Here is a 23,920-nt window from a genome sequence, read left to right as displayed (position 1 = left end):
TCTGAATAGACTTACATTTAGAAAAAAAGAATTAATTAAATAAATTGAATTCATAGTTAATAACCTTCTAAACCAGAAAGCAGCAGGCTCAGATAGATTTACTGGTAAATTCTAACAAATATGTAAAAAAAATGAATTATACCAATTTTCTAAAATCTCATGCAGATAATAGAAGCATACCAGGTAATAAGTACTTTCTAACTCATTTCATGAGAACATTACCCTAATATTACAATCATACCAAGATTTATGAGCACAGAAAAATACAAAGCAATATTGCTCATGAACATATATGCAAAAATCCTCAACAAAGTATTAGCAAATTGAATCCAACAATATATAAAAAGAAATACACACCACAAACAAGTGGTATTTGTCCAAGTATACAATTGTAGTTCAACATTTGAAAGCCAATGAAGTCAATGGACTAGAAAAGAAAAATCACATGAATATATCAATAGATGCAAAAAAAGCATTTGACAACTTTCAATACATACTGATGATAAAAATTCTAACAAAATTAGAAATAGAGGGAAACTTCTTTAAATTAATAAAGATTATCTACAAAAACCCACTGCTAATATTATATCTAGTGGCAACAATCTTGAAGCTTGCCCACTAAGATCAGGTATAAGGAAAGAATATCCCCTCTCACCATGTCTTTACAATATTGTACTGAAAGGTCTAGCTAATGCAATAAGACAAAATAAGAAAAAAATATATACATTAAGAAGAAATAAATAAAACTGTTTTGTTTGCAAATGACATGATAGTCTATGTAAGAAATCTAAAAGAACTGATAAAAATAAATAAACCTTCTGGAACTAATAGGCAATTTAGCAAGGTTGCAGGATACAAGGTAAATATGCAAAAGTCAATTGCTTTTCTATATCCCAGCAATGAGCAAGTAGAATTTAAAATTAAAAACACAATATCATTTACATTAATACCCCACAAAATAAAATAGTTGAGTATAAATCCAACAAAATATGTACAAGAGCTATATAAGGAAAACTATAAAACTGTGATGAATGAAATCAAATCACAGAACTTATACTCCTCACAAAATTAAACACAAAATAAGTCACAAATCTAAATATAAAATGCAAAACTGTAAGACTCCTAGATAATAACATAGGAGAGACAACAAATGACCTTAGGTATGGCAGTGGCCTTTCAGATCCAATGCCAAAGGCATGGTCCATAAAATAAATAATTGAGAAACTTCATTAAAATTTAAAACTTCTGCTGTGCAAAAGACAATGTCAACAGAATGAGAAGATAAGCCACACACTGAGAGAAAATATTTGCAAAGACACGTCTTTGTATATCTGAAATATACAAAGAATCTGAAAACTCAACAATAAATAAAAAACATTATTATAAAATGGGCCAAAGACATTAACAGACACTTCACAAAGGAAGACTTATAGATGGCAAGCAAGTTTATGAAAAGACTAGAGGCCTGTTGCACGAAATTCGTGCACGGAGCGGGGGGTGACCCTCAGCCCAGCCTGTACCCTCTCCAATCTGGGACCCCTCGAGGGATGTCCAACTGCCCGTTTAAGCCCGATCCCGGTGGGCTTAAACGGGAAGTTGGAGGCGATCAACCCGGCAGGGGAGGGCAGTTATGGGTGACCAGGCTGGCAGAGGAGGGAAGTTGGGGGCAAACAGGCTGGCAGGGTAGCAGTTAGGCTTTAATCAGGCTGGCAGTGGAGTGGTTAGGGGGTGATCAGACTGGCAGGGGAGGGCAGTTATGGGTGAAGGGAAGTTGGAGGCGATCAACCCGGCAGGGGAGGGCAGTTATGGGTGACCAGGTGGGATCGGGCTTAAACGGGCAGTCGGGCATCCCTCTCACAATCCAGGACTGCTGGCTCCCAACTGCTTGCCTGCCTGCCTTCCTGATTGCCCCTAACCACTTCTGCCTGCCAGTCTGATCACCCCCTAACCACTCCGCTGCAAGCCTGGTTGATGCTTAACTGCTACCCTGCCAGCCTGTTTGCCCCCAACTTCCCTCCTCTGCCGGCCTGGTCACCCATAACTGCCCTCCCCTGCCGGGTTGATCGCCTCCAACTTCCCTCCCTTGCAGGCCTGGGTCCCTCTCAACTGCCCTCCCTTGCAGGCCAGGTGCCTCCCAACTGCCCTGCCCTGCTGGCCATCTTGTGGTGGCCATCTTGTGATGGCCATCTTGTGTCCACATGGGGGCAGGATCTTTGACCACAGGGGGGCATCCATATTGTGTGTTGGAGTGATGGTCAATCTGCATATTACTCTTTTATTAGATAGGATAGAGGCCTGGTGCAGGGGTAGGGGCCAGCTGGTTTGCCCTGAAGGGTGTCCCGGATCAGGATGGGGGTTCCCTTGGGGCATGGGGTGGCCTGGGCAAGGGGCCTGTGGTGGTTTGCAGGCCAGCTACGCCCCCTGGCGACCCAAGAGGAGGCCCTGGTATCTGGAATTTATTTACCTTCTACAATTGAAACTTTGTAGCCTGGAGTGGAGCCAAACCTCCTGCTTGCTCCATGGCCGGCAGCCATTTCTGTTGGGGTTAATTCACCTTCTATAATTGAAACTTTGTAGCCTTAAGTGGAGGCCTGGGCCTGGCCAGAGTGTGCAGAAAGCTTTGCTTTCTCCCTTGCGGGGGGCAACCCTGGCCTGCTCTCTCCAGCTCCGTGGCTGCCGCCATTTCTGTTAAGATTTGTTTACCTTCTATAATTGAAACTTTGTAGCTTGAGTGGAGGCTTAGGCCTAGCAAGTGCAGGCGGAAAGCTTGGCTTCCTCCGTTGCCTGGGAAACCTTGCTCTCTGTGGCTGTAGCCACCTTGGTTGGGTTTATTTGCATACTTGCCCTGATTGGCTGGTGGGCGTGGCTGGTGGGCGTGGCTTAGGCATAGCAAAGGTGCGGTCAATTTGCATATTACCCTTTTATTAGGTAGGATGCTCCACATTGTATATCATCAGGGAAATACAAATTAAAATAGCCATGAAATACTGTTACAAACCTGTTGAAGTGGCCAAAATCCAGAACACTGACAACATCAAGTGTTGACAAGAATGAGGACCGACAGGAAGAAAACTTATGTATTTCTGGTAGGAATGCAAATAGAGTAGCCACTTTGGAAGACAGTTTGGCAGTTTTTTAAAAAAAACTAAACATAATCTTACCCTTTGTTCCCACAATCACACTCCTTGGTATTTACCTAATACAGCTGAAAACTTTTGTCCATACGAAAACCTTCATATGGATATTCATAGCTTTACTTATAACTGCCAAACCTTGGAAGTAACCAAGATGTCCTCCAGTAGATGAATGGACAAATAAACTGGAACATCCAGACACTGGAATATTATTCATTGCTATCAAGCCATGAAAAGACATGGAGAAAAATTAAATGCATATTACTAAGTGAAAGAGGCCACTGTGAAAAGGCTACAGATTGTGTGGTTCCAACTATATCACATTGTGGAAAAAGCAAATCTATGTAGACAATAATAAAAAATCAGTGGTTGGCAGTGATTTAAGTAAATATTTTAATAAGTACATTCAGATTCTGCAAACTTTAGCTAATAGCTTATTTGTATGTGTGTATGTGTGTGTGTGTGTATGTGTGTTGTTTTTATTATTTAACTCTCATGGATAGTTACTGGCTGAAGCTAGGGAAATACGCTCATTGCTCCAATCCTAATGAAATGACTAGGTGGGCAGATTCAATAAGTGATGTTCTGAAAGAGAATAAGATCAATAGCCAGGAAAATATTAATTAAGAAGGGATAGAAGAGTTTACTTTCAGTTTTTATTCCTATTATAATATACTTAAGACAATACTCATTCCATTCAGGGCCAGTGTCTCACTATTAAGCAAATAATTTCATGTAAATAGATGGATTGGGGTAATAGGAACACAACACATTTCTTTGAATGTTGATAAAAACAATACTCCAAATGAATCTAATATGGCACTTTATTGAATTTCATGACTACTCCCTACTCCAACTCTCAAAAGATGAAGAGTAAGAATCAAAGTACAAAGCAAAATTAAGGAACCAAGAAAAATAATGATTTAAGAGTAAAATGATCTAAGTATAGGGGAGGAAAATTTGGAGAATCAAACAAAAGTGTATGGGAGGGAAGCCTGGAGAATAATAGCGCCTAGAGTGACACTTTAGGAGGTTGTAAAATGAGCTAAAAATAAGTAGAGTTATCAGTTAATATAACTGATAATGGGGCATCCTGAGACCTTAAAATGTAGTGGCTTACGCCTGGCCAGTATGGTTCAGTGGTTGAGGGAGTGTCAACCTATGAATCAGGAAGTTACTAGTATTGACAGGATTCACTCACAAATTTAGGAGCTCAGTTAGGACACTCAGACCTCTTCCATGTGGGACTTCTCTTCATGTGCTATCTTGAAGAACTGCTTCTCGAATCTTTTTTCTCCAGCAGGATAGTTTGGGCATCTTAAGCATGGTGGCTAGGTTCTAAGAGAGTATTTCAATCTGAAAAGCCCTAAAGTGTAAGTGTGTATCAAGACTATTGCATCATACTTCCTAATGTCCTGTTGGCCCAGATCCACTGTAGGAGGGGTCTGAATACAAGAATCTGAACACTGGGAGGCATAGTCTGTTGGATGCACCAATGAAAGAGTCTGCCACACCCATTTAGGTCTAAATAGTCTACTGAGTACCACAATGAGTACTACAAATATCATCCAAATATACCCATGCTCCAACAAGTTTTTAAAATTTTATTAATTTTAAGACTATTTTTAAGGGCAGTTTAAGATTGACAGCAAAATTGAGCAGAGATGTAGAGATTCCCCAAATATGCCCTATTGCTACATAAGCAGAGCTGCCCCCATTATCAACATCCCCTCACAGAGTGGTACATTTGTTATAATTGATGAACCTACATTGACACATCCTAATAACCTAACGTCCAGTGTTCACTCTTAGTGTTGTACAGCCTGTGGGTTTGGGCAAATGAACATTGACATGTATCCATTCATATGGTGTCATACAGACTAGTTTTACTGCCTTAAAAATGCTCTGTGAATGTTGTCCCCTTAAGCATATTGTAACAAGAATAAAAGTGAAACAACTATTCTTTGATTATATATGTTCCTGACTGTGCATCTTATATTCTTTCAGGACATCACTTAGTGACTCTTCCCAGCTAGTCTTCTCATTAGGACTGAGCAAGAAGACTTTCCCTCAGCCTCAGCCAGTCATTATGTGAGAATCTACACTAATAAAAGAGCAAGATGCAAATGGACCATATCTCCGCAACGCCCACCAGCCAATTAGGAGTGAGTATGCAAATTAACCCAACAAAGATGGGCATCCCTCACCACCCGAGCCACTCCGGGCCTCTGGGCAGCATGGGAAGGCAGAAAGGAGGCTCCAGCTAGAGCGAAGGCAGTGCTGACAGCCAGGGGACGGAAGGCCCATTCTTGCATGAATCTTTGTGCATCGGGCCTCTAGTTAAGTAATAAAATGCAAACAAAATAAGTCACTAATGGATGTTTAAAAAGTCTGATTGTTCTCTCATTGAAATCATTACTTGAAAACCATGTTTCTTTTTGATCATAATGAACCAAGACTGGCTGTCACTATCATTTCTATGTGATCAACTGCTATCCTATATAATAAAAGCCTAATATGCTAAGTGTCCGACCATTTGTTCCACTGTTTGACCAGTCGCTATGACACGCACTGACCACCAGGGGGAAGATGCTCCGACTGGTAGGGACTGGGATAGAAGGCCCTGATTGGGACTGGGCAAGAGAGGCTGGTGCAGTCCCTCCCCAGCCGGCCAATCTCCTGCAGTCCCTCCCTGGCCAGCTGGCCCCAATAGGCCTGATCGGGACTGGGCAAGATGGGCTGGACATGCCCTGGATGAATCCATGCACCAACTGATTTTGGCCTGATCCCTGCAGGCTGGGCCGAGGGACCAGGCTGCTAGTGTAATATAAATAGGAAATTAAAAAATATTTCCAAAGTAAAGGCAAGGAGAAGAGAGGAATTTCCTGGTTTGGATATCTCAACTAGACTTAAGATTAAAATGGTAAATAGAAAGTTGGTCATTTGGCAAGTAAGCAAAGGAGCATATGTTAAAATGATGCTTTAATAAGCAGATGTGCAATGTTAATATAGAGGTTATATTATTATATCAAATTCCATTGTTGCAATGGTCCTATGTTTATTGTAATAAACTATAATCAAATTTTTCAACAGACACAGCTACATTTTTTTTAGTGTAGCTTTTTCTTCCAAGTTGTCAAATATTGAATGTGACTGTGAATTTATTTGACCAGAAAGGGAAGAGGATGAGAGGAAAAACTGGGAGTTAAAAGTGATTTATTTTAAGAATAATTCATGTTTGTCCTGTAAATAATCCATTAATTCGCCAAATCAGCACACTAATGTTACGTATTTACTTAGTTAAAATTGCATGTTTTGCTTATATTCACATGGAAAGAGAGATCTGGAGTCCAAAAAAAATTCAGATTACATTGCTTTTTAAAGTAAATTCAACAACATGGAAAGGAACTTGGAAACTAGATAAATCCCAGTGTAGCTTGATAAAGAACACCTGTGTCTGACTAATCTAATTTAATAAAATTCAAGATTGATATATATGAAAGATTTAGGAAAAGACAAATCATTTAAAGTATCTTGATTTTAAAAAGACATTTTATTTTGTTACACAATATTATAGGCCAATATAATATGTACTAATTAATGAGGAAAACCTGGCTTAGATATCATATACCCACTAGGCTAATACATAATTGGTTGACTAATAATGTTCACAGATTTTCCTCATCTTTGGCTCAGAGATTGAAAAGATTAACTAACAGGATTTCATAGAAGCTGATGTTGAAATCTTGGTTGCATTTATATCGTTTATTCATAATCTAGAGCATATCTTCAAACAATCCCAGAATTCTCTATAACTGGATAAATTGGGCTTAATAATGATAATGAGATTTAATAGAGAAAAATTCAGGGGAAATATTTCACTTAAATGAAAAAACTACAAAGATACATTAGAGAGAATAATTGGTAATACACCTAAATGAATTAAAGGTCATCTTTTCTTTGAATTTTTATTATACTTATTGTCTGAAATATCTATTCTATTCTTTTATTATAGTTATGTTGCATTAATCAAGAAACTTTTCATGCACTTATCATTAAAGCTTTTAAAAATATTTCAACTCCATTGTAGAAATCATTTTTATTATCTTATATTTTACATTATATTAATTTCAAAGAGACAAAATAATGTTCTGCTGATTGTGTTGAGAGTGTAGTTGTTAGAATGAAAGATGTGCTCAAGGTACTGAAAAGAAAATATAAAATAAATAGTTGATATTACAGAAATAAAGGAACTTGTTCAACACAATCTCATTTGCAAAAAGAGAGAACCAAGATAAAAATTTCAATAAAGGATACACAGAGTAAGAGTAGCTAATAAAATGTCTGAGAAATTATAGTTAAGGAGGTAAAAAGAAAACTAAAATCAAGGGTTTTATGAGTCAAGGGTAGAGAATGCATCATGAAATAATGAGACCACCATTGCACCAGAACATAAGAGAACAATGAGCAATCATCAATTAAGTTCCAGAAACAGGATGGAACCTTAGTTAGAACAAATATAGTGCTACACACATAGAAAGTTCTAGAACTGGTTTTGAACTCTTAGCCTCAGTGTCAAATGTTATTTGACAAGGAGAAAGTGGAGGTCATTAATGTTAAATATATAAAATAATTAATATAAACCCTTCAAAACAAATTTCAAAGAAAATGTTTGCAGATCACACCTCAATAAAACTAGGGGATATAAGTGTCTGTGTGTGTGTGTGTTTGCCTGTGTATAAAACAATTACAGACATCAAATATATGAAGAACTTAAAATATTCTATTAAAATATAACAAAGAACCTTTGGACAATGGAAACAAAATTGTTATTAGAAGGTTACAAAACAATTACCAGCCCCATCAAAACTAAGGGGTGACTATTACCAGGATCGAGGCAAATGCAACATTGAGTTGGAAACAAAAAAACTAAGCCTTGAATTAAAAAAGCTAGAAAACAAAAATAAAACAAACCTAGTGAAAGAAATTGAAAAACAAGGCAGAAATTAATACACTTGAAACTAGAAAAATTAAATTAGAATTAATTTAAGTATATAATTAAGAGCTGAACTTCTGAAATATAACAGTAAAATAGACACATTTTCTAAATAATCTAATCAAACAAAAAGTAAAGACTGTTATTTGGAAACCCAGGAACAGGTGAGGTTTTAAAAATTATAGTACTAAGGTGTAATTCTCTGAACACATAACAAAACCAATAAGATGAACACTTTTTTTTTAGAAAAGTTGAGACTGTTAAAATTGACTTAATAAAGGAACAAAATCTAAATATGCCAATAACCATGTAACCAATTGAAATACTCATAAAAAAAAAAAAAAAAAAAGCTAGTCTCTGAAAAGGCATGAAGCTCAGATGGTTTTAGCAAAAAATCCTTCCCAACCCTGAGAAGAAGCTGATATTGTGTTGCTTAAATTGTTAAAAAGCCTGGGAGAAATGGAAAGTGTCACAATTCATGTTATCAAATTATGTTGCTAGTCTCTAGATATATGCCCCTACTCAGCCCTAAGCATTCATGATAGAAATCCGTTGGTTGCCTTGAACGTTTCTCTCCCTCTTTTGCAAAAGCACCACTGAAGAGACTCTTCCAGGTGGAGATCAGTTTTTACTGAGAGGGAAGAAAAGAAGAAATTCCTCAAACTGGTGAGAAAGGAGAGATTTATAATTCCCTAAAACCTCAGGGGCCTGCACTCTGCTCTGGCATCGTCTAAGAAGCAGGGAAACCTCCGAGAGAAATGGCAGCTTGGGGATCTAGGCCAGAGTAATAGGTGGCTTGGGAGCAACTGAGGAGCAGAGATGACTGATGACAAGGGTTTCCTCCAATGCCTGGGTGCTTTGTAAGACCATAGAAACGGCACTGCCTCAGTCTAATGGGAAAGAGACTCAAGAATAACTGACACTGAATTTCCTGCCAACCCACAGGCATATGGACTTGAAGTTGGAATTAAATTGATTTAAAAGTAGTAAAAACGGTGATACTTCTTTGTTTGTGCATCAAGATCATACCCTCCACATACAGATTTTTTAAAATCTTAAATGCATTCCAGGTTAATTAAATCCAGGAGAATGAAGAAAATAAAAATCAAGCATGGTTAATTCTACAAATATAATAATGGCGTTTTCAAAAGTCTATTTATATAATTGATCAAGTTAATAGCCAAATATTAAAATTATGATTATATTTCTAGCTGCTGAAAAAGACTTTGAAAATTTCAGCATTTCCAAGTTTTAAAAAATTTTGATTAAACAAAAAGCTCCAATGAAATTTGTTTAAAAGGGGGCACATGCCTGTCTTATGATACATTCTTTCACACAGTATTGTTTTATTTTCATAACAATTCTACCCTTAATTTTGGACATAAAAACTTTACCCTGAAAGATTAAGTAACAGAACCAAGATCATTCAGGTTTAATGATGAAGTTAGAATGTAGGTAGTCTATTTCCTTGCAGACTGACTATGCCATAAAATTACATTGTCAAGCTTGCCAGTATGGCTTGGTAGTTGAGCTTGGACCCGTGAACCAGGAGGTCATGGTTCAATTCTTGGTCAGGACACATGCCCAGTTGCAGGCTGGATCCCCAGTGTGGGGCATGCAGGAGGCAGCCAATCAATGACTCTCTCTCATCACTGATGTTTCCATCTCTCTCTCCCTCTCATTGTTAAGTCAATAAAAATATATATTTTAAAAACATTACATGGTCAAAATGATAATAAATGGAAAAGTGAAGAATTAATCTAAATACCCGACTCTGGATCCAATGCTTCCATTACTGGAGTTGGAAGGGTCTGTCTCTCCCTCTAATTTACACACTCTTCCACTACAACCGTGCCTCCGACTCAGCTTTCCCGGGTATCAACATTGTGCTTACAGCCTATGACAGACTCCAAGAACATGATTTGCATGAATGAGTGAGCGTTTTGAGTTGAATCTGTGTGTGTGTGTGTGTGTGTGTGTGTGTGTGGTTGGGGGGGGGGGGGGGGGAGGGGAGGTGAGGAGAGAGGGGGCAGGGTAGTGATACTGAAATGTTTAACTTACAGGACATTGCGTCAGCTGATCAGAACAGGCACCAGCCAGAAACAACCATCATGCTTTTATCCGTGTGTCCTGGTAGTCATCAGGCCTGGCCAGACCCTCATTTTCTCCTCTCCCATGTAAATGCCATTGGAGTCCCGGACCCCCACTCCTTTTTTTATTTATTTATTTATTTATTTATTTTTTTTTTTTGTTCAGCTGCCTCTGACCTAGTGGTGGGTACCAGACGCACCCCGTTTCTTCCGTGGAACCCCACACCCCCACCCCCACCCCGAAACAGCAGCTGGCTCATGACCGTGGTATAAGGATTCGTAAGTGTTCAACACAGTCTGTATCTTCAGACTTAGAATTTGTCCTGATAGGAAAACAAATACTGAACAAGGGAATTGGTGTCTCTTTAAGTAGTTGGGCATTGAAGTAATTCTCCTAACTCGCTGGGCAGTCTTTTCCATGTTTTCTGGGCATGCACAGGAAAACTGTGCACAGAGGAAAACCTCGAAGCTACACTGAGGAGGGGTGGAGATGAAGGGCAGGCTTAGTTTCTCATCTGAACTCTTGCTCTCCAGTTCTGTTCCTGCAGGCAGCAGGCAGGGTTCGACCAGAGGAGCAGAACCCACGGCGCGTTGTGACAATTAATAAACGGAAACCTCATTTCAAGTGGAGGCTGGAGGCTGGAAGAGAGGCCTCTCACTCACCTGTCACTCAGCGCGGGAAGCTGCACCAGCATCTCCGACAGGAAGTGGGATTTCTTTACTAAAACTGGCCCAGTAACAGCCCAGCCAATGGGAGACTGCCATAGCTCAGCCAATGAGAAGCCACGATGCTTCTGTTTCCTCCAATGGACTCTTTGTTTACAAAAGCCCCTCCATAAAAAGAGGTTTTCTCTCCTAAGTTTATCTGGGCTGCTGCATAGGGTGATGCAATTTTCTGTTGATCCCCAATTGACCCATGACCCATTTTGTCCAGCTGTCTAGCTTATAGAGGTCAACCATATGTCGGTATTTATTAAGGAATTTATTACTGAGTATTGGTTTACCTAATGATGGGTGCTGGCTAAGGAGTCAACACAGGGGCCCTGGACATCTAACAGGCGAGAGCCCCAACTTCCCCTGGAAAACCTTCGGGAAGAGGAGACCACAGCAGAGCGGAACCCCATGAGAAGAGCTGGAACTCCACAGGGATGCTCTGAAGCCTGTGTCCATTCTTGTTGCTTCTGACTTTGCAATGAGTATCTTGCACAAGCTGAACCCTTCTTCAAGTCGTTGAACCTGTGTCCGACACACACACGTCCCAGAACCACTTGAAGGATTCAGGAGTGAAGGAGGTAAGTCAGCCGATTGGCAACAGCTGATGTATCCTACAAAACAGCTGCCGCCTTCCTTCCTCTCTCCGGCTCTGGAGAGAATCTTCTTTATATCTGACCCTAACGAAATGTACCATTAAAGGGGATTCTGGGAAACAAGTCAGCCCAGCCAGGTGGGCTCATTACAAAGCTGTTAATTTCATTGTGACACTAACACAGGTGAGTCCTTGTTGCTTGTAACAATAACAAATCCCAACTTAATGCAGCAGAGAAGTGGAAATTGGGAACTGAAATACAGTAGGAAAGAAGATATATGGAGGCCCCAGAATCAGATCACAAATGATAATACACAAATAATAAAATGCTTTATAGTTTAATTTGCAACAAAATACATTCAAATAATTCTACAATCCTGAAAACTACCAGAGGGCAGAATTAACCTGGGGGGCTTGTATTTCCTAAATCGTTTGGAAAACAGGGCAGATATCCATTGGTTGGAGAGAGTGATAAATGGAAGGTTGGCGGTATCCTTTATTTTAAACACGATAGTTGAAGTAGGTGACTTTTCAAGATTCTTTCCACCTACATCATTGTATTGTAAACCAAAATTGTTCAATTGCATTTGTTCCCCTGGCTTTAATTAGCTTGTTCATATTAAGACTCTTTTCGGTCTAACATACCCATGACTTGTTGGCTGGTGCAAGTGTTTTCCATGAAATGCCACAGGAAAGAAAAAAAAAAAACAACTTTCAAGAATAACTGCTTCCAAAATTTGACTTGGAACAGATATGCAGTACCTCTGCTGCTTATGAAAAGCATGCATGATCTGACTCTTAAAAAAAGCTTCTTGATTTAGGTAAAAGGACTCAAGGTTAAACTTTAAAACTGGATAAAAGCTGAGCCTATCAAACTTCTACCAATTGGCCTAGACAGCCCTTGTAGGGCACCAGATTTAAGCCGAGGGAGGAGGTCTTTGTTTGATACAGTTTGCCTGCATTTTCTGAGATATTCTGGCCCCACCTCTCAACTCCCAGTTCATAGCCAACCACAGGTCACATCAATTGCTACTAATTATACAGTATAAAAAGATACTATTTGGACAAAACACATTCATACAGCCCTGCTCTGTCCTTAATTTGGTCTTAGGAGAATGCATTCATTGTGTGTGTGTGTGTGTCTGTGTGTGTGTGTGTTGTGTGTGTGTGTGTTTAAAAGCAAGAAAGGGAACATAATACATAGGAACTAATTTTATTTGTGGACTTGTCACCCTTTTAATTATATTTTGTCCATTGGGAAAATACAGATAGAAATAAATAATTAAAAGCACCAAAAATTGAGCAATCATAGTTCAGTGTCTATCTTTTCATATATCCATATATTTTACATGATATTTATATGTATAGATATATATTAATGATATAGAGATATTCATATATATAATTTATATGCAAATATGTATGTAAATTATATATATGTATATAAGTTACATATACATATATATATATATATATATATAGTATCCCAAAAATGTATACACATACCTTGAATAATTATAAAGGCAGTGTTTATTAAAATACATTTCATTTTCAAAATGGAGCTATCATCTGTTAACGTGTGTATACATGTTGGGGGGACCCCCTGTTTATGCAATTTCATGCATCACATCAGTCAAGCTATTTGGAATATGGAGCATGCAAATCATTTCAGTGCCCTTTTTGGGGTTTTGGAAATGGCAGTTGAATACTCTTCTCCCTCTTCCTCAACCACACTCTTTGAAGACATATGGGTTGGTGAAATTCCACAATGTTTTATGGGCCTAAGTTCCAGAGGCTTGCGAATTCACCAGGCATTTTGTGGAACCTGTAGGACTGGGTGGTTTCTCAGTGCTGGAGAAATGAAACCTCTCTCTGGCTCCTGCCTTTTCTGAGAATTCTCTGCCTTCTGAATTTATTACAAAATAAAAAATGCCCACAGGTGCCACATGTGCCCAGTCTAAGGAGGCCTGAGATGGGTGCCCGGGACCATCTTTGCCTACACATTGGCACAACCCCTCCAAACCAATTCGGGACCTTATGGACTTGAACCCAAAGCTTCCCTAGTTTGTTTTATCTTGTTCTGCAAAGATGGAGTGCAATGATAGTTTTTAAATATGTAAACTAATACACATATCTTTAAATTTTTTTTAATTTTACTATTAGTTTTAATCCTCACCTGGGGATATTTTTTCCATTGATTTCTAGAGAGGGTGGAAGGAAGGGAGGAGGAGGGAGAGAGAAACAGAGAGAAATATCGACATGAGGGAGACACATTGGTCAGGGCTGGGGAACTTGCAATTGGGGTGCATGCCCTTGACCAGGGATCTTTGACCCACATCGTCTTTAAGTACTCTGTCTGTTCTTCAAGGTAGAGGATCACTTTGGTACCCCAGCCAAGAGGCTCACTGTGGTGAGGTTGTGCCATGAAGAAACCTCCAACAGAGGTCTTCCAGGCATACTGCTCATCATCACTGTGCTTTGTGATCACAACCACTTTCTCTGCCACTAGGTAGGCAGAAAAGCCATCACCAAATTGTCTAATCCTGGAGATGTCCAAACCGGCCTGAAGACCCGCCGTAAATGCCTTTGTACCAGACTTGGCAATGGCTCCCAGATTATTTATGAGAGGAGCTTTGGTCATGCCAATGCCTGTGTCCACCAGAGTCAAGGTGCATTCCTGGGGGTTTGAGATGATGTCAGTTTTCAGCTATTTTTCACGGTCTAACTTGGGTCTGTCAGGCTCTCATAATGTATCTTATCCAAGGCATCAGAAGTACTACTGATCAATTCCTTGTTGGAATAGAAGATATTGATGATGAGAGATATGAGTTGGGCCATTTCTGCCTGGAAGGCAAACGTCCCCACCTCCTCCTCTCCATGGTGTACTTCCTCCGGCAGCTTGGAGCTGAAGAGATGCAAGTACTAGGGAGCAGGGCGGGCAGGGACTGTGTTTTGTTCACACACTACAAGAAGAGTACTCGAGGGTGACTCAAGAGTAGCTTAAGCAAATCTTAACTGATTCTGAACTTAAAGTCAAATAAGTCTCACTTGAACCCCAAATAATTCTGACTAATGAAATCTTACTTCAATTGCCTTTAATAGACTTCTGGCTATTTATATAGCCTGGCTGTTTTCTTTTTCCCGTCTTTTGATCCTACTGCTTTCTCCAAAGGAATAAAAACATTACTTATTTTTATTCTATTAGTGGATGCCTATCTGTTTAAAACTTTGAACACCTATTTCTCTTGCAATGTAATTATCCATTTTAGAATGAATCATTGATTCTGCCTCATGGGATGAGCAATTTGTACGCTGTATTTCCTTTCCTTCACATCCCACAACTCTCACATTTTGGTGAACAATCTTGAGTTTTGCAACCAGATGATTGGTATTAATTTAATTGCTACATTATGCATTTAACATCTGTTTATATCAATTTTAACAATTGTTTGGAAATCAGCTCTCAAATTTTACTGTTCCTATGGCCACATGTCTTAGTCATATCTGAGTCATAATTATTCAGTTCTCAGGTGGCCTGAGTATTTCCTAAATAATATGTTTTAGAAGAGATATTTAGGTTCTTTATATCATGAGTCTTTATAAGCATATGAATAGTGTCTCCCCTTTTGTAAGTCATATTGGTTAGGATCATATTTGGTTATATTTAACAACAACAACAACAACAACAACAAACCCAAATGAAAAATGTCTTAAAATATATTCAAATTTATTTCTCACATAAGAGAAGTCTGAGCATGGGATGTCCAGACCTCACTTGATAGAGCCATGAATGTTGTCAGTTACCCAGTTTTACACGTTTCCTCCCCGAGCAGTTACCATATTCATGATCTCAGCTGGTTGCTCCAATGCTAGTGATCATATCCACTTTCTAAGCAGGAGAATGAGTGAAAAAAGAGATTGAAAATGATGTTGTACTTCCATTTCTAGGAAAATTTACACACTGTTAGTCACATTTCACTGGATCAATAAGAAGAAAATAGTCACAATTGCAAGGAAAAAAATTATAATGCGTTTGACTAAAATTGAAGGAAATAATGCACATTTAAAGTCACATACAAGTTCTGCTCACACATTTGAGCAATACCTTTAATGAACATATAGAATTTGTGGGTTATAAATATTCTTTCCAAAATCTCTGTCAATATTGCTCCATTGTCTACCTTTTTTAAAAAGAAAAGAAATGATCCAAATTTTCTCTTTTGTAGGTAATATTTTTCCTTGTGCTTCTTCACAATGGATGCTTGTTTAATTTGTTCTTTTCCTTTGAAATTATTTAAAAAGTACAAACAACATATATTTTACATACATATTTTTTATTAATTTATTTGGTATTCAGTGGTCCTTTTAATGTTAAAATTATAATCTTTATTTCCTCTCAGAAAAGTATTTTTCTATTCTTTTTAATGGTTTTTGTTTCTCTTTCATTTACTCTGATTTTCTTTTCTGGCATTTTGTATTATTAATATACTAGAGGCCCAATGCATGAAAATATGTGCATGAATAGGCCTTCCTTCCCCGGCTGCTGGCACCGGCTTCCCTCCAGCACCCGGGGCCCTCCTCTGGCTGCCCGCAAGCACCCAGGACCCTGGCTGCTTCCCCCCTCTGGCCGCCCACAGGCACCTGGGACCAGGGTTGGCTTCCCTTCGCCCCGGCTTCATCAGGAAGGACTCCAGAATGACATCCAGTCTATTTAGCATATTACCCTTTTATTATTATAGATTGGCTTTCTTAGAGCTCTGTCCTCAGTAACAGATTTTTTTTTCTCCCTTATCTTTTTATGTACTTCTGAGAGAATTTCTTTAGTTTATTTCCTAAGTCCCTAATTGAGATTGTCACTTGTAATATATTTCCTCATTTGTCTGAGGTTTGCATTTTAAAATTTAGTAATGATGTTTTTCCCCAGGAATATGAGTTCCTAATCTCATATTGCTATGTCCATGTTGGTACATACAACGTTTCTCCAATTATCTGGTAAATAAGAGAAGGAAGAACTTTTGGGTTTCTTTCCACTTTTATGAAGTCCATTTCACAGGATTGCATTTGTACTGATTCTTCTGCCCTACCTTCTGTTAGCCTCCTGAGTCCTTTCACACACCTGGTGATTTTGCTCCGCATGTTCTTAAACAAGAGGTCTATGTTTGCCTAGTAATATGACTTGTGGTTTGTTTTTCAGGGGTTATGCTTAAGTTTTCATCCCCTGCAAAAGAGGAGGAGGATGCTTATATTTTCTGTGGTTTGATTGTGGTAGACTGGGGATACAGATGGCCACAAAGCACAGGGAAGGATGTGTTTCTGCTTGTCTAGCAGGTCCTGTCCAGCCACTAAAGCAGGTGACTGATTCCTGGCCCACTCCAGCCTGTAAGGTAGCCAAGAATTAGTTCTCAACTGCATTTTCAAATGGGAAGGGAAAAGTTCCTATGAAGCTGAGCCTTGAGGAAAATCCTTTACTATTGCAGTTGGTGGTGGTGGCTTCTCCATGTTGGTCAAGGAAAGTTTAAAGGGATCTGCTGTGACTAGTCACTTGAGTACAAAGAGCTCTGACATAGTATTCACCTCCATATCATCTAGCTAGCTAACTCTCACCTCCATTCCTTATTATTCCAAGCTTAGGTTTTTATTTTCCGGGTCTTGTGATGAGAAAAGCTACCCACCTACCTAATAGACAGACCTCTCCTGTGCCTCCATCTGCTTGATACTTGTCAACAATTTTTCAAAGAGCCTCAACCTTTGATGGAAACCCTATGCTTCCAAGTCATGATAAATATATTCTTATTTTTAGACTCCTTGTGTAATGACATTTAATAAGAAGAAGGGAATGCATGAGCCCAAATAACCATTTTGAATCTTAAAATGTGAATTTGTAGCTACATCATTGTATAAAGGCCAATTTTCCAAACTACAAATATGGCTTATAATGTGTCTACTGATCACAGTATGTGCTGATGTAGGATAAAATATTTTAGTTATTTTGAGAGAAATAAGCTTGTTTGTTTTAGTGTTTAATGTTGGTAAACCTTATGCATATATGAACTTTTTTAAAGCTGAAAATATGTTAACTTTATCTAAAAACCAGGTTTAGTACAATTTAGGGAGGGCTAAATTGATAAAAAGGATACACCTCTAGTATTTCAGGTTTTTTTTTATTACAGAATTGTGTGCTTGATATTTTTCCAGAGTGTATCAAAATTGTCAACTAAATCAAGCACTAAAAATGCCAGTGGGGCAAAGTTTTGTCTTTAATTAAATATTGGTAATACCTACTTGACAGATTTAAAAACCATTTTTATCTGGTTAACTTGATTAACTATATCAGAAAAAATATTAAAGCCCGCCCATGTGAAATCCCAAGAACAAAGGGCCATGATCCAGTGCTGAACACACAGGATGGGGAAAATGAGCAGGAACCCTGAAGTTTAAAATGTATGGATGTTGTTAGGCTGAATTTTTTGAAACCAACCAATGGGAAGTTAGCAGGGCACATAGTAACCCCTAGACAAAGGAACTGCCCCAGTAACTGGGTTGGGTCCCCTCCCTGCAGCAGGGAGCTTTTCTGTAATAAAACTGCTTTTGCTCATCTCTTTGTGAACTCATTCTTTGATTTCACGAGAGAACAACCTCTAACCCGAACAGAAATTTTGATATCATCTTCATTTAAACTCTGAACCAAGTCTTTCCTGAAGCCATTCCTACTCCTGAACTTCTCACGCCATTCTTCCCAGTCATCTCACACTCTTTCTCCCTTGCCCACTCCTCTGTAGCAATAAATTTGTTTTGTAAAGGCCAAACTAATTCTCACTCAGGACATTGCATTTTCTGTTCCCTCTGCCTGGAATGCCACCTCTCCGCGCCCCCCCCCCCCCCCCCCCCCCCACAGCTATTCTCCTTATTCCCTCCTTTCCTCAAATCTCTGCTCAAATACCATTCCTAAGAGAAAACCACCTGACACTTTTCTAAAGAAGTGCATCTGGCCATTTGCCAGCTTTCACCTGCCAAAGTTTCCTCACTGAACAGCATCTGTCATTTTATAATAGAGCCTTTGTGGTGGTTGTTATTGTTTGGTGTGTGTGTTTGGGGGGGAGGAGGTGTGAGACTTCTCTGCTCTCCCATTAGGGTATGAGTGTCACTTGGGCAGTAGGTTTGCCTGCTTTTTCACTGCTGCATTCCAGCATGAAGAACCATGCCTCTCGTATGGTGACTACTCGGCAATTATTAGTTGAATGAAGGAATACATAAATATATCCATAAATCCCTATGGTGTTATTTTGGCTTAATCCTGGAGTAAATATTCTCTCACAGCTAAAAGTATTGTAACTGTTAGACTATTATGTTAGTGTTTTTAGGATACAGGAGGCTTATATGGTTACGCAAAAAGTAAATGGAGGAAGAGATATACAAGTAGGTTCTGCTTGGCTAGAGCGCTTAAGGCTAGTCTCCAGTGCTTTCCAAATCGCTGAGCTTAGCCAGGAGAGCTAACATGTTACTCTATGATGTTTCTGTTTCCTTTTTCTAATGGATAATAAAATAATTTCATAGAGCTCTCACATTATTTTGCATTTAGTGAAGAAAACTAATAACTAATGGACTTTTGCCCAGCACAGATCCTGTCAGAGGTATACATTCATAAGTAGGAAGACTTATGGGACTGCTTTGCTTTTTAAGTTGGTAGCAAACTATTTGTAGCGGATGTATACTTAGTGTGAACATACATCCAGATTTTTTCTGAGACAGTTCTTATTTATTCCTGTTGTAGTCCTACAATAACAATGAATAGCACCCCCTTTCCCTCTCAGAACATCTTGAGGTATATCAATATATCTATTCCCCTTCCTAGGGTTAGTCCATTGTAATCTTCTGAATAAACTATTGGTATAGTTTTCAGAACACCTGGAATTGTCATTAAGCCTCCTTCATAAACAGAAACATAGTACAGTTCTGAGGCACACTGGCAATACCTATAGACAGAGCTTTCATAGTTAGATAGGCAAGTGCGTAAACGAACAATGATAGTGCACGTGAAAAGGACTAGGGAGGAAGAGGCAGCTAAATCTCCAGCGTTTTCACTTATTTCTATTTCCACAGCTGCCATTCTTTTCCAAGCCACCATCACCTTTTATTGGACCATCTCTATAAACTCCTAAGTAGGCCATCCGGTTCCTCTCTTTTCCCCCTTCTATCTGTTAGCAGCCAAGACGAGCATTCAAGACACAAACTGGATCTTATCCTCCCATCAGGAGGATTAAATAATTGTCTAAACCCAGATGCTCTGCAAAACAGAGCCTAAGGCAAAGCCTACGTGCTAAGACTCTATTGAGGCGCTCGATTCCAGGACAGCTGGAGTGAGGGAAAGGGACGTGAAGCAGGAAAGGAGAGAGGGACTGGGAGGCATTGGTCAAATACCAGTCTCTATGTGGCTGTGAAGGTATTTTTTAGGTCAGGTTAACATTTCAATCAGTAGACTTTGAGTAAAGTAGATTACCTTCCCAGTGTGTATGGGCCTCATCCAATCAGTTGAAGGCTTAAGAGAGAAGACAAAAGTCTCTTGAGAAAGAAGGATTTCGGCCTCCACAAGGCCTTTGGACTGGGGAATGCAACATCACCTCTTGCCTGGGCCTCCAGCCTGCTAGCATGCCCTGCAAGTTTCCGACTTCCCAGCCTCCACAGTCACACCTGAGCCAATTCTTTAAACTCTCTCTCACTCTCTTGCTTTCTCTCTCCCTCTCTCTCTCTCCCCTCTCTCTCTCTCTCTCACACTCACACACACACACACACCCTATTGGTTCTCTTTCTCTGGGGAACTCGGGACAATACAACTGGGCAAAGGCCCTGAGACCACCAGAGAGAACAGATTGTTCAAGAATCTGAGAAAAGGCCACTGCAGTACAGTGAAGGGTCAAGGTTATGAGTTGAGCCTGGAAAGGAAGGCAGAAGCCAGATATTCAGGACCTTAAGGCAGGGGTTTTTCATCGTTATTTGGAGTGCAATGAAAAGCTATTGAATCATTTTAAGTAGGCTGGATTGGAGACACTGAAGTTTAAAATCTGAAGATCTGGTCCTAGCTGGTTTGGCTCAGTGGATAGAGCCTTAACCTGTGGACCAAAGGGTTCCAGGTTCGATTCTGGTCAAGGGCATGTACCTTGGTTGCAGGCTCCTCCTCAGCCAGGGCCCATGGTCAGGGATCATGCAGGAGGCAACCAATCGATGCATTTCTCTCACATCAGTGTTTCTCTCTGTCTTTCTCTCTTCCACTCTCCCTAAAAATCAATGGAAAAATATCCTCAGGCGAGTATTAACAACAACAACAAAAATAATAATAATAAAATCAAATCTGGAGGCCTGTGTAATATGGGAGATAAATCATGTATCCTGAACTGGGCTAAGGCCAAAGGAGAGGGAGAAAGGAGTCAGATAGCATTTCCTTAGCTTTCCCTATTGTATTTATGCTGCAGGTGCAACTCTTCTAGAAAGTTTCCTGAATTCTGGGGTAAAGATTTTCTCTCCCAACCTGCATCTGTAGCCATGGAAAAGGTTTTTATCCATGAAGCCACCTTCTTACAGGCCAGCAAGGTAAATTCATTTTAAATTCATGTTCCAAAGTCATCTTTGTTTTTGTTAGTTTATTTGTTTTAGACACTGAAAAGTTTAACATTTTACTCAAAATGTTTTCAGACATCTTATAGGAGCTCTTTCTCTGGATGAGCCCTGAAATCAGTGTAAAAGTGGTATTAGTATACTCCTGAGTTGCTTTCTCTTTTCCCCTTGACTTGGTCTGCTAAAGTATAAGTTGCAAGTTCCAATAAAAAACAAATAGCTTGAAATTAATGTTTAAGTAGATATAATTACCAGTAAAATTAGACAAGAGCCAACTTTTAATTTTCTAGGTATGTGGATCTTATGCTGAGAAATTCACCAATACTTAAAGGAGTCTTCAAATCTTTCCTGTAGCCCATTATAGTTTTCTAGCAATCTCATTTTCTCTCATAACTCACAGTATTTCATATCTTTAGCACCTCTCCTTCCCACCCAACTCTTGAAAAATTTCAAGTAGGAATTTTTCCCTCTCATACTTGATGGTGAAAACAGAAGCATTCAGAAAGGAAGTCCTTCCAGTGATCATCTGAATCCTCCCTGGTCCCCCCCCCCCGCACCCCCCCCTGCCCCCAGCACTTTCCCTTTTTCCTCTGATTTCAATGAAGAAAATGTTCCTTCATCTTTCAAAGATCAGTCCCTCCAATGGTCAAGTCTCAATCACCTTTCCTATTGTCTTCTCCAAGATTTTAATTCCTTGGTTATTCCTCTACTTCCTCCCCCTCCTCCTCCCCGAACCCTCCTTCTCCTCCTCTTCCTCCTCCTCCTCCTTTCCCTCCTCCTCCTCCTCCTCCTCCTCCTCCTCCTCCTCCTCCTCCTCCTCCTCCTTCTTTTCCTTCTCTCTCTCTCTCTCTGTCTCTGTCTCTCTGTCTCTGTCTCTCTCTCTCTCTCTCTCTCTCTCTCTCTCTCTCTCTCTCTGGCTCTCTCTCTCTGGCTCTCTCTCTCTCTCCCCTCTCCCCCATTGTCTATCAGCATAAACACAGTGTAATTACCATTTAGGATGAAACAGAAGGAGGAAGAGACACCTCTCCTGTTTCATTTCTTCTTCCAGCCACCACCTCTCCTCTCTTCTCTCCTTCTTCAAATGATAATATTCCTGGCAATTACGGCAGAATCCCTGTTCCTGGGATAGTAACTAACTTCATTCATCCTTGACCCAGTCATCGAATATTTACTTTTGGAGATGCGACTATGTTTTCAGATCACAGTAATTAAGGCTGCCTTACAGTCTTAAAATGGTAATGACCTCTGTGGCAAGGTGTGTGGTCTGTCCACTTCTGGAAACCCACTAGCCCACAGATATTAAACACAGTCTCCAATAACAGATCCCTCTATAATAAATAGTGTAGATTCCAGCTACCTTATTCACTTGTCCCATTTCCAGAAGGTGAGGAAGAGGAATGATAACTTTGGTTCTCTTGAAGATTCCCAAATGCCTGAAAGTTACCCATTATCACTAAGTCTTATGAAAGATGTTTCAGGCAGAGACTTTCCTACACATATAAATAATATTGTATGATTTACCAGGCTCTTAGAATAATCTTCCTTCCCCAAAATATCATGCCATCCAGCTCTAAAATCCTATGTAAGAAAAGGGTAATATGCAAATTGACCCTAAAGACAGAACAACCAGGAATGACTAGTTGCTATGATGCACACTGATCACCAGGGGGCAGACGCTCAATACAGGAGCGTGCTGCTGACAGTGAGCTGAATCTGACAGTCAACTCCACCAGCATTGCCTTGAGGGTCAGTGTGCTTCCACAGTAAGCGCCAGTCAGCCAGAAGCCGGCTCATGGCTGACCAGTGCAGCGTTGGTGGCGGGAGCTTCTCCTGCCTCATGGCAGCACTAAGGATGTCCAACTAATGGCATAGGCCTGCTTCCTTGGGGAGAGGGCCTAAGCTGTTAGTTGGACATCCCCCGAGGGCTCCTGGGATGCCAGAGGGATGTCTGACTGCTAGCTTAGGCCGAATCCCCTGGGGAGCGGGCCTAAGCTTTCAGTCAGACATCCCCTGAGAGGTCCCAGACTGTGAGAGGGCACAGGCCTGGCTGAGGGATGCCCCCCAGGCCTCTAGTCTATATAATAATTCCTATCTGAGTTAACACTTTGATGTGATTTTACTAAAATGTGAAATCATGCCAATTCTTTAGCTATTAATGTATTATAATATTTACATCTTTAGTTAGCAGATATTATTTTCTTTTTAATTTTGGCCCTGATGAGAGAGCTAAAGATAGACTCATTGCCTTTGAGTTACTAGTTATGTGGGTAAAAGACAATTATGTATTATCAGTTGATGAAAAATAAAGAACGTAGGCCAGCAATTTTCAACTTGTGTGCCGACAGAACTTTTAAAAGATGCAATACCTGACCAGTCAGGGCCACTGACTTATTTTCTCTTCAATTATCAAATAAAAAAACTACAACAGTCAATACAACAATAGCTATCCAGTGTGAATCAATAAAAAAATTATACCTATATTTTTCTCAGATCGAGAAAAATATATTTTTAGGTGTGCTGCAGAATTTTAGTCATTAGTGTATGTATCCCTTTAGATGAAAGAGGTTGAAAATCACAGGCATAGGCAATAGTTAATGCTGAGATAACCAGATAAGGGCAGAAATGTTACTAAATTGGCTTGGGAAGGCCTCACAAAATAAGATTACATGTGAGCTGAGATGGAGTTTTTAAGTGAAATTATTAAAGGAAACATGACAATACCTTAGTTTCAATTATTTTATTAGGTTGAGAGATCCAGGTGAAATGATATTCAGTACAAGTATTT

The 23,920-nt window shown here is 39.6% G+C and overlaps 1 protein-coding gene across 1 annotated transcript; it reads right to left on the bottom strand.

Annotated features, from left to right (window-relative positions):
• Positions 1-8,860: 8,860 nt before the first annotated feature.
• LOC103285004 (heat shock protein HSP 90-beta-like) lies at positions 8,861-22,929 on the bottom strand. Its single transcript, XM_054722372.1, is given in 5 exon segments — positions 8,861-9,020; positions 10,884-11,033; positions 13,863-14,253; positions 14,256-14,431; positions 22,820-22,929. Coding segments are annotated over 5 exon segments (987 nt in total).
• Between the last annotated feature and the right edge of the window lie 991 nt (positions 22,930-23,920).

The sequence above is a fragment of the Eptesicus fuscus genome, chromosome 2 (assembly GCF_027574615.1).
Source record: "Eptesicus fuscus isolate TK198812 chromosome 2, DD_ASM_mEF_20220401, whole genome shotgun sequence".
In the NCBI taxonomy this organism is placed as follows: domain Eukaryota; kingdom Metazoa; phylum Chordata; class Mammalia; order Chiroptera; family Vespertilionidae; genus Eptesicus; species Eptesicus fuscus.
Note: the sequence above shows the minus strand (reverse complement) of the source record. Positions and strands in the feature narration are given on the sequence as shown.